At 37.8% G+C, this 16,904-nt stretch overlaps 1 protein-coding gene across 1 annotated transcript in view; it reads right to left on the bottom strand.

Annotated features, from left to right (window-relative positions):
- Zc2hc1b (zinc finger C2HC-type containing 1B) overlaps window positions 1–16,904 on the bottom strand; it is a 45,775-nt gene that overhangs the window by 4,819 nt on the left and 24,052 nt on the right. The window contains exons 5-6 of the mRNA XM_046450718.2: window positions 11,748–11,887; window positions 8,117–8,225 (exon numbers count right to left, since the gene is read on the bottom strand). Coding sequence (XP_046306674.1) covers window positions 8,117–8,225; window positions 11,748–11,887 — 249 coding nt within the window. The remainder of the gene's footprint in view (window positions 1–8,116; window positions 8,226–11,747; window positions 11,888–16,904) is intronic.

The raw sequence follows: 16,904 nt of genomic DNA, 5'->3' as shown, positions 1-16,904 counted from the left end.
TGATGTGCATCTGTTTCCCCCAGCATAGCTCCAAACAACATGTAATTCCAGGGATTTTATTTCCAGGTAAAGCCCCAGGAAAGAAGAAGTTACTGAAACATTTTAAGACTGAAAAGGCAGGGGGCGGGGAGGTGGGAAGAGCTATCTCCTAAAGCTAAATTAACATGTCAATTATATTCAAATGTCAATAATTTAATGAGAAATAAGATTCCAACTTTCTCCCATATATTTTATTCCAGAAGGACTTGTTGTGTTAATAGAAGGCTCTATTTGGATTATGAGGATCTGCCATGGTTTAAATGTGTCTCCTGAGACCCCAGAATTGTAGGGCCACCAGCATACATTTCCAGCCTGGGAAAGCTGCAGCCATGAGACTGCGTATGAGCCAGGACAATTCTAAACAATAGGGACAGAGTAGTGTATTAAAAACAAGACATAACAGACAAATCCCTGCTCTCTTAAAAATTACATTAGTTTTTTTTTTTTTTGGCAGGAGGGGAAAGAAAATGAAATATATATATTGAATATTAGAAACACTAAATGGTATGGACACAAAAACTACAAAGGAAACTGGGGAGGCCTCTGTTACTTTTAAATACACAGATTGGGGAAACCCCACTGGGAAAATGAAACTTCAGCACAGAATTGAAGCTGATGAGCAGTGTAGATTGGTGGCACAGCAGAGGAAGCAGCCAGGTATACTGTGGTAGGAGTATACATGCCTGTTTTGTTCAAGGATTAACAGAGGCCTGGCAGCTGGAGCAGGGTTGAGAAGAAAGAGTAGAAAGCAAGGTCAGATGGTATTATAGAAGCTAGTATATGCCATTTGAAGAAACTGGTCTTTAACCGAGCAAGAAGTGGTTATAAACCTCCAGTAACTAATCAAGAGCAAACATTCCATTTGCTTAGATCTGCTAATCTATTTTCTGATGTATCAGAATGATGTCATAATTTTCTGCTTCACATCACATGCTGACACAAGACTTGTGAGTCCTAATTTAGGGCCTTTTCCCTTATGCATTGCTGCCACTTTAAAGAAATTAATTTTCCAAGGGCAGAATTTCTTCCCTGATTTTCAACAGTACACTAACATCTGTCTTTTCTTATTATCAACTCTCTCCAAGCTCAACAGATAAGAGATCAACAGTTCTAGACATGTGGGGCTAGGGTCAGATTCAACTTTGCACACTGTCAAAGCGATCCAATCCTATTAAGCTTTGACTTCAAAATTAAAGGAGTGCTTTTCCCCCTTTTAAGCATTACCATATATTATCTGAAAATAAGAAATCATAACAAAAATTATCTTTTCTGAAAGATACTAATCATAATACTTTAGGGGAAAAAAAAAAGCATGTTAGTAAAAGTTTTACCAAACAAGTACACATACAGATTGAATCATTTTTTTTCTTAGTGAAAACCCAAATCCAGTTCATTGTTGCATTTTCACAGATCAGCAGAAAACTAATAATCTGTCAGAATTCTGGGAAAATGGCAGAGTAATAATCACCAGGAATTTCCCTCCCCATCTAGATAACAACCACACTGGCAGAATCTGAGTGAAGTAACTATTTTGGGACTCTGAAGTCTATGAAGGCTTGCAACTTGGAGGAGAAGTCTTGGACAGTAAAGTGCAGTTATAATTTCATCAATTTCAACTTTTAACACAGTAGCAATTACATATCCTCCCCACCCCTTGCCATGTGGTAGACAGCTGTGCACATGTCCTTGAATCAATCTGCACTTGGCTTATGGGAGGCAGGGTGGGCGATAAGGATACTATTCTCCAAATATTAGAGATTTAGGCGCTGATCTTCTGTTCTGACAGCTGAATGTTGTTTCTGATCAAAGAGGTACACAAAGAGGCAGGTGGCCACTTTTGTTACATATCCCACCCCACCCTGGCTGCAATCCTTTGGTCCTCTAGCTGAAGGGACACACTTAAAGGGGACTTACAGAACCATGTTCACCCTCCTTAATTTTTGTCTTTTTTCCCTCCTGTGGAATCCGATATTTGAAACTAGCACATTCCAAACAACTGCATATACAGGAAAATTGGAAAGTGACTGCATATGCCCAGGGAATAGCCCAAACTCAGAAAAGGCCTGAGAAGACCTACATTTACATTTCAGAATGATTGTATGCACAGTCAAAACAATTAAAAGAAAAATAACAAAAATCATCAAACCCTGGGGAAGGGGGAACATCTGATTTCCAGGGTTATCACATTATTAGATTCAAATGTCCAGTTTTCAACAAGAATATCACAAGATGCAAGAAAAATAAGAAAGTAGGGCCATTCATGGGAGGAAAAAAATCTATAGAAACTGTCCCTAAAAAAGACCTGATGAAATCTGGCCATAGTGGAGTACACCTGTAATTCCAGCAACTCAGGAGGCTGAGCTGGAGGACTACAAGTTTGAGACCAGCTTCCACAACTTAGTGAGACCCTGTCTTAAAATAAAAAATGGCTGGGGATATAGCTCAGTGGTAGAGCCCCCCTGAGTTCAATTCTTAGCATTATTAAAGACAAAAACAAAAAAAAAAATATGATGACAGATCTTCTACGGAGATCTAGCAACAAAGACTTAAACAACTGTCTTAAAGATGATCAAAGAACTAAGGGAAGATATGGAGAAAGTCAAGAAAACGATGTGTGGAAAAAAATGGAAATACCAATAAAGAGAGAATTCCTAAAAAGATACTAAAAATAAATTCTAGAAGTAAAAAAAAATATAATTAAAACAAAAGAAGTTACTAGGGGGACTCAAGGACACAGTTGAACAGGCAGAAGACAAAGTCAATGAACCTGAAGATAAGACAATGGAACTTATGAAGTCTGAGGATGAGAAAATAAAAAGATTGAAGAAATCAGAACAGAGATTAAGGGATCTTGGGTTACCATCAAGCCAAACAACATATGTGCTAGGGGAACACCAGGAAAAGAGAAAAGGGCAAGGAAAATGTTTCTTAAAAACAATGGCTGAAAACTTCCCAAATTTAATGAAAGTCACCATTATAAATGTTCAAGAAATACAGTGAACTCCAAAAGCAAGATAAACTCAACAAGAATCATAACAAGACATATTCAAAACTTCAAAAAACAATCTTGAAAGCAGCATGAGAAATGCAACTCATCACATATAAGGGATCCTCCATAACACCATCAGCAATTTTTTTCATCAGACACTTTGGAGGCCAGAAGAGAGTGGGCCCATATAGACAATGTGCAAGAAAAGCGGGTGGGGTGGGCATGGAAACCTCTGTCAACTAAGAATCCCATAGACATTTTCGTATAAACAAAAGCTAAGGGAGTTGTTAACATAAGATCTGCCTTGAAATAAATGTTCCAGGGAGTCCTGCAGGGTGAACTGAAAGGACTCTACACAGTAACTCAAACCTATAGGAAGAGATAAATGTAAATGGATTAAACCCTCCAATCAAAAGAGTTTGGCACAATGGACAAAGCATGATTTAATTATAAGCTGTTTATAAGAGACTCATTCTAGGTGCAAAGACACAAGTAAATTGAAAATGGAAGTGTTGTGATTTGGATGTAAGGTGTCCCCCTTACGTGTGAGACAATGCAAAAAGGTTTGGAGGAGAAGTGATTAGGTTACAGCATTAAACTAATCAGTGAATTAATCCCTGATGGGTTAACTAGTGGTAACTGGAGTCAGGCGGGGTGTGACTGGAGAAACGGGTTCACTGGGGGTGTAATGATGGGGTATATATTTTGTATATGGATAGAGGAGTCTCTCTCTGCTTCCTGATCTCATGTGAGTTGCTTCCCTCTGCCACAATCTTTCACCATGATATCAGTCTCATCTGGAGCCCTGAGGAATGGAGCCAACCTTCTATGAACTAAGACCGCTAAACCCGTGAGCCTCTAAATAAACTTTTCCTCCTAAACTTGTTCTAGTCAGATCTGTTAGTCATAGCAGTAAAAAAGCTGACTAAAACAGAGAGGATGGTAAAAGATATAATGTTGCAAAATAGCAATCAAAGAGAGTAAGAGTGACACACTAATATTGTACAAAACAGGATGTTATATATTAATAAAATGCTGAATACAGCAAGAAGATATTACAATTATGTACCTAATTATAGACCATCAAAATATATGAAGCGAAACTCAACAGAATTGAAGGAGAAATAAAATTTTGACAATTATAGAGACCTCAATTCTCTCAACAAAATCCCTGTCAGCAACTGGACAGGGATAAGAAACGGAGAATTTAAACAACACAATAAGCATACCAGATCTAACAGATATATACAAAACACTCTATTCAACAACAGCAGCATACACATTCTTCTCAAGTGCACACAAGACATTTTCCAGAATAGACCACATTAGGTCATAGGTTAAGTCTCCATAAATTAAAAGTGATATATACCATACAGAGTGTTTTCTTTAACCCCAACAGGATGAAGTTTGAAATCGATAACAGAAGTAAACTGAAATTAAACAAAACACTGTTAAAGAGCCAATGGATCAAATAAGAACTCACAAGAGAAATTATTAAATACTTAGAGATGAATGAAACTGAAAACACAACATATTAAAACTTGTGGGATACAGTGAGAGCAGTGCTAAGGGGAAATGTATAGCTGTAAATACATACATTAAAAAAATAAGAAAGGGGCTGTGGATGTGGCTCAAGCGGTAGCGCGCTCGCCTGGCATGCCTTCGGCCCGGGTTTGATCCTCAGCACCACATACAAACAAAGATTTGTGTCTGCCGAAAACTAAAAAATAAATATTAAAATTCTCTCTCTCTCTCTTAAAAAAAAAAGAAAAATAAGAAAAAGCCTACAACCTAACTTTGCAACTTAAGGAATGAGGAAAAAAAAAGACAACTAACCTAAAGCTAGAGGAAGGAAGCAGATAATAAACATTAAGGGAGAGATAAAATTGAGAACACAAAAATAAGGGAAATAAAATCAGTAAAAATCAAAAGTTGCTTCTTTGGAAAGACCAAGAAATCAACAAGCCATTAGCTACATGGATTAAGAAAAAAAGGGAAGAAGGTTCTAATTACTAAAGTTAGAAATGAAACTGGGGATATTACTACCCTATTCTACAGAATAAAAAGAATTTCATGAGAATACTATGAACAATAATATTGCAACAAGTTTGACCTTGATGAAATGGACAAATTCCTAAAAATGCAAAATCTACTATGATTAAATTATGAAGAAATTAAAAAAATATGAACAGACATAACTAGCAAGGAGATATATCAGGAATCAAAAAACTGATGATAAACAAAAGCTGGACCTGATGGTGTTAGTGGTGAACTCTACTGAACATTTAAAACACAATTAACACTGATTCTTCTCAAAGTGTTCCCCCGCCCCCCCCCCCAAAAAAAATCCTAATTCACTCCATCAGTCTAGAATTGCAAACTAAATTCAGCACCATATAAAAAGAATTATACAACAGGACCAAGTATGATTTATTCTTATAATACAAAGATAGATGTATGAAATCAATGTAGTATACCTTAATAGAATGGAGAAGAAAAACTACATTTTTGTATCAACTAATGCAGAAAAAGCATTTACAAAACTCAGCATCCTTTCATGATAAAAAAAAAAAAAACACTAGACAAACCAAGAATAGAAGGAAATAACCCTAACACTCTAAAAATCTACAAATGAAAAACACACAGAATATTTTCTTTCAATATAGAAAAAGAGTTTTTTAGCCAGAACAATTAGGCAAGTAAAATAAACAAACACCCAAATTGGAAAGGAAGTAGTAAAATTGTCTCTTCACAGATGCAGTGGTATGTAGAAAACCCTAAGATTTTATCAGAAAAAAAGTTGTAAGTAATAAATCCATCAATGTAGCAGTATACAAAGTTAACACACATTAATTCCTTTTCTAGATACTAACAATGGACAATTTGAAAAGGACATTATGAAAACTTTGAGTAGCATCAAAAAGAATAAACTACCAAGGAATTAACCAATGATATGAAAACTTGTACAATAAAAACTATACAAGCCGGCTAAAAGAAATTAAAGACTCAAGTAAACTGATACATATCCCATGATTATGGATTGGAAGATTTATTATTGCCAACATGCTAATGCTACCTCTCAAGCAATCTACAGATTTAATGCAATTCCTGTCAAAATTCTAATAATATTTTTTCACAAACAGGAAAGTCTGTCTTAAAACTCATATAGGGTTTCAAGAGACCCTGAAATATCCAAAACAACCTTGGTTATATCTTGTAGAGCTCACATTTTCTGAAGTAAATACTACCGTAATCAAGATAATGTGGTACTGGCAAAAAAGACACCGATAAACCAATAAAATAAAGAATCTAGAAATAACTTGCATATATGGTTCAAATGATTGTGACAAGAGTGTCAAGACCATTTGATGGATAGAGGACAATCTTTTAAACAAATGGAAAATTGGACATCCACATGCAAAAGAATGGAGTAGAACCTTTAGCTAGCACAATATATAAAAATCAACTCAAAATGGGTCAAAAGTCTAAACGTAGAACACAAAACTATGAAACTTAGGAGAAAATATAGGGGTAAATCTCCAAGATCTTGGATTAGACAATGATTTCTTGAACATGGCACCAAAAGTGCAGGCAACCAAAGAAAAAATAGACAATTTAAAAAAAATTGAATCTAAAGACAGTATCAACAGAGTAAAAAGGCAATTCACAGAATGGAAGAAAATATTTGTAGCTCAAGCATCTGATAAAGGTAAAATCCAGGGTATTAGAAAATTCATAAAACTGAGCAACAAAAAACAAGCAACTAATGAAAAAATGGGCAAGGGCCTGGAATGGACATTTCTCAAAAGAATATCTACAAATCACCAACAAGCCCTTGAAAAGATTCTTAGCAATATAGATCATTAAAGAAATGCAAAAATAAAACTACAATGAGATACCACTTCATATCCATTAGGGCAGCTACTATTAAAAACAACAACAACTACAAAAATACAGAAAATAACAAGTGCTGGTAAGGATATCGAGAAAATGGAACCCTTGTGCAGTGTTGGTTGAAAACTGAAATGATATAGCTGCTGGAAAACATTATTGTGGTTCTTTAAAAAAAAAAATCTAGGCATGATGGTGCACCCCCCATAATCCCAGGAATTGGGAGACTAAGGCAGGAGGATCACAAGTTCAAGGCTAGCCTCAGCAACTTAGGCCCCAAGCAATTTAGCAAGGTCCTGTCTCTAAACAAAAAACTAAAAAAGCCTGTGAATATCTCTATGGTAAAGCACCCCCAAGTTCAATCCCCAGCAGTATAAAAAAATGTATACCTCAACTCAATTTTTAATCCATGTGGACTTTTAAAGTCCATAAGGAATTTAAAACTAATAACAAAACTTTCCATGCTGCTACTTTTTTTACTGTGTGACAGTAGATTCTTATTCTAGTTCTGAGAATACCTTCAAAATATGACTTCTGATCAGAGGTGCCACTATGGCCATGAAACTATCCATCCTGCCTTGGAAGTACATATTGACCACGGAGAAGACTGCCACATTTATTAATGCAGCTTAAATGGAGAGGGGATAGCATGGTATATACCTAATCCAGCCTGCTGGTTACCAGCTGTGTGCCTCAGAAAACTAACTTACCCTCTTCAAACCTCCTTTTCCCATTCTATAAAACGCAGAGTGAAATAAGTGAAAACACATTGGGAGGACGAAGGGAAATGGGCTGGCACAAACTCAATACTGTCATGGTGGCCAGGCTGTGCAGCTACTTTGATGAAATGACTTATTTCTAGAAAGAAAATCCTCTATTTTTAACACAGCACCTGACATGCCATCTATTCTCAATGTTTTCAGTTTTTAGAGACCGGAAGAACAATAGTTGTAGACTCTGATTGCTGCAAGGGGATTGGACTTTGTACATTGTCATAAGTTGTGTAATCCTGATAAATTAAGAAATATTCCCTCTTGGCAAATAAGCTTTAACCTCAAACAAACTCACACATCTTTTGTATCCAAAAGCAACACTGGATGTCCTGTTAGCTTTTGCCAATTATGGATGAATCCCAAAGCCAATGAGGGCCCTCTCTGACCCCATCACTGGAAAGCTAAAGTAAACACTCTGACTTACCTGACCTGGTTGGGACTCCATTTGTGGTATCCAGGGCCCTGTTCTGCAGCAAAGCTCCCACAGCACTGGTAACAGTTGGTTCTTTTTTGGGACTCACCTGAGCCCTGCCCTAGAGAGAGGGAGGGAGAGACGGAGCACAGTTCTATAACCACAGGTACCATATGCCAGAGGCTGTGTCCTTTAACTCATCTGCAGGAACCCCCTGCACCCAGGTAAGGGAACAAGCACACCCTACACCTCAGCTTGGATCCTATCCTTTCTTTAAAAAAAATTTATTTGTAGACAGGCACAATGACTTTATTATTTATCCTTTTTATGTGGTGCTGAGGATTGAATCGAGTGCCTCACACATGCAAGGCGAGTGCTCTACCACTGGGCCATAACCCTAGCCTGGATCCTGTCCTTCTTGTAGGTGGCTCAAAGCCACATTTGGGTTTGGAGTTTTCATTCCATAATCAAGCCCTTGTGGTTGTTGAAGGTAAGCTTATTCTATAAAATCAGGTATACGGAGACGTAATAAACTACTTAATGTCAATAAGAACATGGTTATGGAACATCATGTTTTTTCATTCCACTTGAAAATAATTTTGTTTTCTAACATGAATAGAGAAGAAGAACAGAGATGGGCAGGCAGAAAATGTTTTAAGCATGGCATTCCAACACCCCCAGCCATATCTATACCTGCAGAGCAGCCACAGAATGGTTAGATAAACACAAAATAAGAACCAAAACATCCCTGATGAGCTCCTCTTTACCTCACAACTGATGCACCTCCTAGTCCCATAGAAACTACAGTAGAAAGATGACCCGCTACTCAGAGTGTTCTCACCCAGGCAAGGACGGCCGTGAGATGGTAGCAGATAGCTCAACCCCATCCAAACCAAAGAAAGCAATTCTTAGAGGCCCATATTGGTCTCTTTTGGTTAAGGGTATGACACATTTTAAAGATGATTATGTTTAAAATAGAAACACATTGTTGCTGTGCCGTTAAGTCCTTCAAAACTGAAACATCCCCTCCCTTCTTGTCCCATTTCTGAATAAGCTTCACTATTAGGCAAGGCCACAAGTAGTGATGCTGGCATAAGGGAAGCAGACACTGCCATTCAGATAGACTGGAAAGCAAGCAAAGGAATGCAGAAAGCAAGCGAGCTTTCTGCTGTGTTCCCAGTCACCCCGCTTAGCTCTGGAAAATAAGGAGAGGAACAGGGCCAAGTCACTGGTTACACTCAGGACAGCCAGCTGGCTTTCTTCAGGAATAAAAACCACTTCCGTTCACCACTTCTCTGTGCCTTCTTTGGTCTCACTAATGCCAACTGACCTCGTGGACTGGTTAGAAGAATCACTTGCAGAAATGTTACTAGCCCTCTACTGCTTTACAAGGCAGAGGGGGAGTTCACACTTACACACTGTTCCAAGTGTAAGTTGAACTCAAGCCCAAAGCAGTTACAGCCCTCCCAAATTGGGTGCCAACCCTAAGGAGAGGAAGGGGCTCCTGCAGAGAGGAAGGGTAGAGGAACCCTGGATGAACACACTGATCTCAGCTGTCTATAATCCTCCTGCAACTCAGCAAGGCTCCCAGGCTCAAGCCCATCGTATAGATCCGAGTGAGTCTCAGAATTTACCTACAAACAATGGACTGCAGAACTGAGGTCAAACTCTGAGTACTGACTGCAGAGTTCTGGCTCTTTCAACACTGCACTACTCTCTAGGCTCCCTCATCTGTAAGGGCTGAGTCTCTAAAATTGTATTTATGACCACCAGCTCATGCACCTCCGCCCACCGCAACACACCACAAACCCTCCCCGCTCCTGTGCTCCTTTAGCTAGATTAATAGTTTAGGTTGAGCATCCCTAACTCCCAAATCTGACATCTGAAATGCTCAAAAATCAGGAAGTTTTGGGCACCAATATAAAAACCACCACAAGTGGAAAATTCCACATCTGACCTCATACGATGTGCCAGTCTAAACACAGACATGTGAAAAATACCTTCAGGCTCTGTGAGATGAATATGAGCATATATGAATTGTGTATTAGACTTAGGGGTCCCCCCAAGATATCTCATTGTGTGTATGCAAATATGCCCCCCAAATTTAAAAAACATAAAAATCTTGAAACACTTCTGGTCCTAGTTATCTTAGATAAGGGGTACTCAACCTGTATTATGAACAGAAGCCCACTTTTACACTAGAACCCAATCATCAATAAATCCACCCTGGCTCCTACCCCCCTTCATTCTCTTAACCCAGACCCTGATTTTTCCCATTGCTGTGGCTCCTTCCTGGTCTCCCACAGTCTTGGACAGTAATTGCAAGAATAACCTTTCTAAAAAGCCAGTTGTATGTCACATTAATTTCCACTGTTCAACTAGTCTACCTATGGGATGATGCATGAGGCCACTAGTAGACAACCAGATGGAAAGCCAAGAAAACCAGTTTGCAGAGGAGGCAGAAGCACAGCAAGAGGGAGCACTGGGACGGACAGTGGGAAGGAGGACTTCCTAGGTACCCCGGGATTTCCAGTTCCTGTTTTTGAGCCCTGGGCCTTGCTGTCCTCAGATTTTCCCCACAGACTTTGGGTGGCATCTCAGGCAAGACATTTTTTGCACCCTGTCCTCCCCCCCCCAACTCTGAGCTGGGGAGCTCATTTTGACACTTAAAAGATAATGTTTGCTTACCTTCGAAAATGCCCAGGAATCCCATGGGCATCTCCTCCACAGCCCTCCTACATACATCAGTGAAAACACTCTTGTATTGTATTGTTTCCAAGCTCCCTACTTTGAATTACAAATATCTGATCAACAGTACCTGGCGTGGTGTCTGGTATACAGCTGATATTGAGCCATTCCCTGATAGATGAGGAGAGAGAGCCCAGAATCATAGTCTACTATGGAATACACCAGTGTTGGAAATTGTCCCATCCCCATGAGATACTGGATTTAATGGAAAGCTTTCTAAACATGTTATCTGCTCTTAAAGTAATTCAGACCAACTTAATATGTCTCTTGCTGGCTGACTCGAGTTTGTGAAACTACTGGTTTCCATGCTGCACTGTGAATTAGGACCTTTGATGTGTATGGAGCTGTGTGCTGACTCCAATTGTGAGGTTATAATGTTATTGTTATCCAGCTCAGGTTGTCATTTTACCTATTTGTATGTATTTGTAACAGCTGCTTCCATTCACCCACATACTTTAACTTGCTGGTTCTGTGGCCTTAAACAAAAGGCTGAAGACATCTCTCCTCTACAGATCACAATGTAAACTTACAGAGCATCTTCCTGTGATTCTCCATCCATGCCCCCAGGCCACTTCCACTCAGTTCTATTCTGGGTGGTTTAGGCTGATAATCTCCAACAGATAAATAGGGGTTTAGCATAATGCTACATAAACACATTTTATATATTCCAGTCTTTATCCTAAGAAGCTTTGAGCTTTTTCCACAATACCCCAAGGTATTGTGGGCTAGAAAGCATGCCTTCCAAAAGAAGAAACACCCAGGGGGATGAGTGACAGTAATCAGACCTCTTGATCCTTACACTTCTTAGGATGGGTATTTGAGGTTCTTGCAAATTCTACCTGCTTGCCCCAGGCATGCAAGGACACAAAGCCAACACCTGGGGAGAGAGATTTACCTGAGCTCTGGATGCCAATTTGGCTGCTGTCTGAGCTGGATCAAAGACTTTTCGAGAAGACTGATCCTTGCAGAAATTTATATGTCGCGTGGCTGCAGTTTCATTAAACCTCCTCATACAATATGGGCACTGAATATAATCTGAATGTAGAGATAGAAACAAGTGGTAATTAATGTTTCAAAAACACTTATGGAATGGACTATATGGAATAAATAGAATGTGAACTCTGCTCCAACAAGAAAGGACAAGGTCCCCAACTCTGGCTTGAGATAGCCTATTCCAGAAAGGGAAGCCTTAAAAGGGTTCAAATTAAAAAAAAAATTTAAAAAAACATAATAGGGAAAGTTTTTACTAGTGAGGCACTCATTTCAATAAGAATGTGCCCTTAAAATGTTTATAAGATATCTCTTGTAGACAAAAGATTAATTATACTCAGGGACTTCCCAATTAAACAAATTATTTAGTGAATCCTTGTTTAAAATATAGCAGTCCTGGAATCACAGAATGTTAGTATTAATGGTACAGAAGGGCACAAAAGATTCACAAAAAGCCCAGACTCTGGTACTGGGTGAGACAGAGGTCACAAAGAAATTATGGAGTTTCAGAGGGAGATGAGATTTAGTTTTAAAATGTGGGCTTGGGGGATGGGGTTAGCAGAAAGACACACTGTTTTTGCAGCCGCTAGATTTTTTACTGAACTAAGAGAGGAAGCAAACAATATATTCAAGAAAGGATATGGTGAAAGGATAAAAGGTGGCCAGGGTGAAAAAACAGAAAGAAGAAGAGGGGTGATAACTATGTGACTTCAGAAACAGCCTTGGCTTCTGAGCTGCAAGACCCTGGCAGCCCAGGTAGGTCCTTCTGTGGTTCTGAGAAACACCTTTTTTATCTGATTTTTTTAAAATTTCATTTGTAACTATTGCACGTAATTAGCTAGAGAAATGGGAGGTGAGAAAGATTCAAGATCTTTTTGGAATGTGGGGCTGTGCATAGCAAAGTGGGAAGGTCAGGGTCAACTCCTCTCCAAAGCCTGCAGGGATTAGGGTTTGCTTTGTTTTGATTTAGGCACCTTTAAGGGATAACAAAGGGGATATGTATGACATAAAAGAAGAATTTCCCCTCAAAGAGGGTCAACCCAAACTCAGGATAGAAATTCAGATTGGCACATAGTCAAAATTCCTACATGAGTGGTTGGCTATTTAATGCAGTGATGTCTTCAAGGTTAAGAGCTTTTTGTAAGCAGTTTGGGGAGTTTTCTATTTGAACAAATCATTTCCTAAAACTGAATACTCCTAAAGTATAAGAATCATTTAGAAATGATCTAGGAGTCTTACTCTTTATCCCACATGAAAGAAGGCAGCACCTAATCCTTAATCTAATACTTACTGAACACCTACTATGTGCCAGGCGCTGTTTTATATGTGGGGATACAACAAAGGAATAAACATTCTGATATAGAAACAAAAATAGAAAAATTTCACATGGTGATAAACGCCTTAAAAAAAATAAAATGAAACAGTGGGATTGATGAAGACCTTAAGCTCTGGAGCCTGCCTAACTGGTTTGGAGCCTGAGTTCTTCACTTACTGTATGAACTTGGGGGAGTTACTCAACCTCCTTAAGCCTCCATTTCCTCAGCACATACATATTGTGTATTTCATCAAGTTATTGTGAAAATTAACTGATAATCCACACGAGGGAGGGCTGGCATAGAAGGAGGGTAGGATCTTTTGCTGAGTGTTTTATAAATGACAGCTATTGCCATAGGGAAACAGGTCCAGCAAGGCTGGGTTTCCAACCACCAAATAAGAGTACAACTGCTTAGGAAAAAACTAACATAGAAAGTACCATCATCGTTCAGAACTCATGATGTTGTAGAAAACCCATCTAGAACTTGGTGCTTCAGTTGGTGGTTATTTCTTTGGTTTTACCAGCTAGAAACTCAAGTCTTATGTCAGAAATGCTGCTACCATGAAACCCTGCTTGGGTCAGGCAGAGACAATGACCATGGAAGTGCAGGGCTGCTCTCATATTCCCATTTGTCTGTTCATCCATTGACACCCTCTACGTGTATGGCACCATATGCCACCGCGCAAGCAACAAGACTGAAGTGCATTTCCTGCCCCCCAAAATCTCAGAGACGATGGGACAAAGACACAATCACCACTTGGTGGGATGAGCTGTGGGAGGAGGGAGCACCAGGCCCTCTGTAGTCCACAAGAGGGACGTGAAGTCCAGTCATAAGAGTGGGCAGGGACTGCCAGTTGCATTTATATTGAATGTCAAATATTTTGAGAATGGAAAAGTATTTTTCTAATGCAGTCATTTAAACATGGAGTGATTGAGTTACATGTTCTATCCTCATCTCAACTGGAATCACTTCTTTTCCTCCATCAATTATGCTTTTGTAAAAATCACTGTCCTATATATTTCAAAAGATAATGTTTTAAAAAGTCAGATTACATATGGCTTCTTATGAGAAATGTGGTGGCCAGATTACATATCAAATTAAAGTAGAAAACAAATATCATTTTAAAATGTAAACATTATATTGAGACCACTATGTACTCATATAAAATGGTGATCAAATGTCACAGGCCTCACAGAATAACTCCTAATCATGAATATTATACATCACTATCCCTATAAAGTGTCACAATATCCTGGAAATTTGAATCATTGGCAGATTTAGTTGATCAGTAAAAACTAGAATAAATAAATATATGCCACGAGAAAACATGACAATAGGGAATAAGTCTGGGAAAAAAGGAAATTACTTGCAAACTCATGTGTATTAGGCCATATTATATATAATTCTGGTTGTGTGTGTGTGTGTTAAATTTTTTAGTAACTAAGTCTTGAGAACTGGGCTAACGTAAAATCTCTGTACAATCAAAATAATCAAATTGTAACGAAAATGTGTGATTGTATATAATCATTTTATTTGTTGCATAAAATTATAGTTAAGTGTAAGGAAGTAATTATAAAAGCTATTTTGGCATAAAAATGTAAAAGGAAGAAAAATAAGTTGAACTTGTAATGAGGTCTTGCAAAGGGATTTTTTTTTTTTTTTTTTTTTTTTTTTTTGGAGAAACACTAATCCCTGCATTTTAGATCCAACTTGATAATGAGAAAAATTTCCACAGCAAAACATCTGATATGGTTTCACTTATACAATTAAAAAACCATAAGGTAGTCATCAACTGTAGCTTCTGATCTTAAAATGAAGCTATTTCTCATAAAAGATTTTTTCTATGAAGCTTGTTACCAAAGTACTTGTTTATTCCTAAAATTGATTTTTCTACCAAACAGCTTAAGACGACACATTATGTTAAGCTACATTTTCATAGAACACAGCAAAAGTGAAGCAATTGTGAAGACTATTTTCTGGAGTAGAAGTTCAGATGATTTTTATATTATGATTACACTGTGGCTTCTTTCGTACTTTTTCAAATGAACCTTTTGAGAAATAATTTACACACAGGCTCATACTGAGAAAAGTATACAGTTCAGTGAGTTTTGACAAACATACAAATTTGTATATCCAATTTTCATTAGCCCCCAAAGTTCCCTCAGGGCCTATTTCAGAAATATTTCACCAAACCTAGTCTCAGGCAATCAAAGATTCATTTTCCTGTCACAATAGATAAGTCTTATTTGTTCTATAATTTCATATAACAGAACATCCATGCTTCTGCATGAACAGTAGCACTTCCTTCTTACTGTTGAGAAGTATTCCATTTTCTAAATAATGTACAATTTATCTATTCACATTCATTTTCAGTTGTTTCCAGTTTATGCTCTATGGATAAACCTTTGAACCTTCATGTACCAATCTTCTTATGGATATATTTTTACATAAATAACTAGAAATGGACTTGCTATATGGGTTTTTGGTTAGGAAAATACCACTAGTGTTCAGTGGTTGCATTATTTTACACTTTTGTCAGCTGTGCATGAGGCTTTGATTGCTCCACATCCCAGCCAGTGCTTGAATTGTGTCTTTAATTTTAGCCATTCAAGTGGGCATGCTGTTGTATCTCATCATAGTTTTCATTTATTTTTCCCACAGTAAAATGATGTTGAGTATCTCTTCATGAGTTTATGGGTTATTATTTCCTGATGTATTTGTTCAAACACCCCTCCTGTCCTTTTCTCATTAGGTTGTCTCACTATTGTGTTGTAAGAGTTCTTCATATGTTCTTGAGGTGAGCCCTTTATCAGATATATGGGTTATAAATATTTGCTCCCAGTCTGTAGCTTGCCTTTCCATTGTGTTAACAGTGTGTCTCATAACTGAAAATTTTAATTTTGGTGCAGCCCAATTTACAAAATTCCTTTTTTTAAAAAAAGTTAGTACATTTTGTGTCCTGGTTAAGAAATCTTTGTTGACAAATTTTTGGAGTTTTCTTTAATTGAACTTTTATAGTTGTAACATTTAGGTCAATGATCCACTTTGAGTTAATTTTTATATACTGCATAAGAATCAGGGTTCATTTTTCCTTATGGGTATCCAGTTATTCCAGTATCATTTGTTGATAAGACTATCCTTTTCCTCATTTAATTACTTTGGCATCTTTGAAAATTATCAACAGCCTGCAGATTTGGGGGAATACTATGTCTGGATTCTTTTTTTTTTTTTTTGAAAAAATGTATTCTTTTTTAGATATGCATAACAGTAGAGTATAGTTTAACATATTATACATGCATGGGGTATAACATTCTAATTAAGCTACTATTCTTGTGGTTGTACATGATGTGGAGATTCACTGGTCATGTATTCGTATATGAACATAGGAAAGCTGTGACCAATTCATTCTGTTCCCATCCCCATCCCTTTTCCTTCATTCCCCTTTGTCTAAACCAATGAACTTCTATTCTTCCTCCCACCTCGCCCCTTATTGTGTGTTAGCATCTTCACATCAGAGAGAACATTAGACCTTTGGTTTTTCTGGGATTAGCTTATTTCACTTAGCATGAGAGTCTCCAGGTCCATTCATTTACCAACAAAAGTCCTAAAGTCATTTTTTAAAACAGTTCAGTAATATTCCATTGTGTATATATATTACATTTTCTTTATGTATTCATCTATTGAAGGGCACCTAGGTTGATTTGTTAGCTTAGCTATTGTGAATAGAGCTGCTATAAACATTTATG

This window comes from Marmota monax, unplaced genomic scaffold (assembly GCF_021218885.2).
Source record: "Marmota monax isolate L192 unplaced genomic scaffold, Marmota_monax_Labrador192_F-V1.1 WCK01_AAM20220418_F8-fsc00030, whole genome shotgun sequence".
NCBI classification, from domain to species: Eukaryota; Metazoa; Chordata; class Mammalia; order Rodentia; family Sciuridae; genus Marmota; species Marmota monax.
This window is presented reverse-complemented; position numbering and strand designations above follow the sequence as displayed.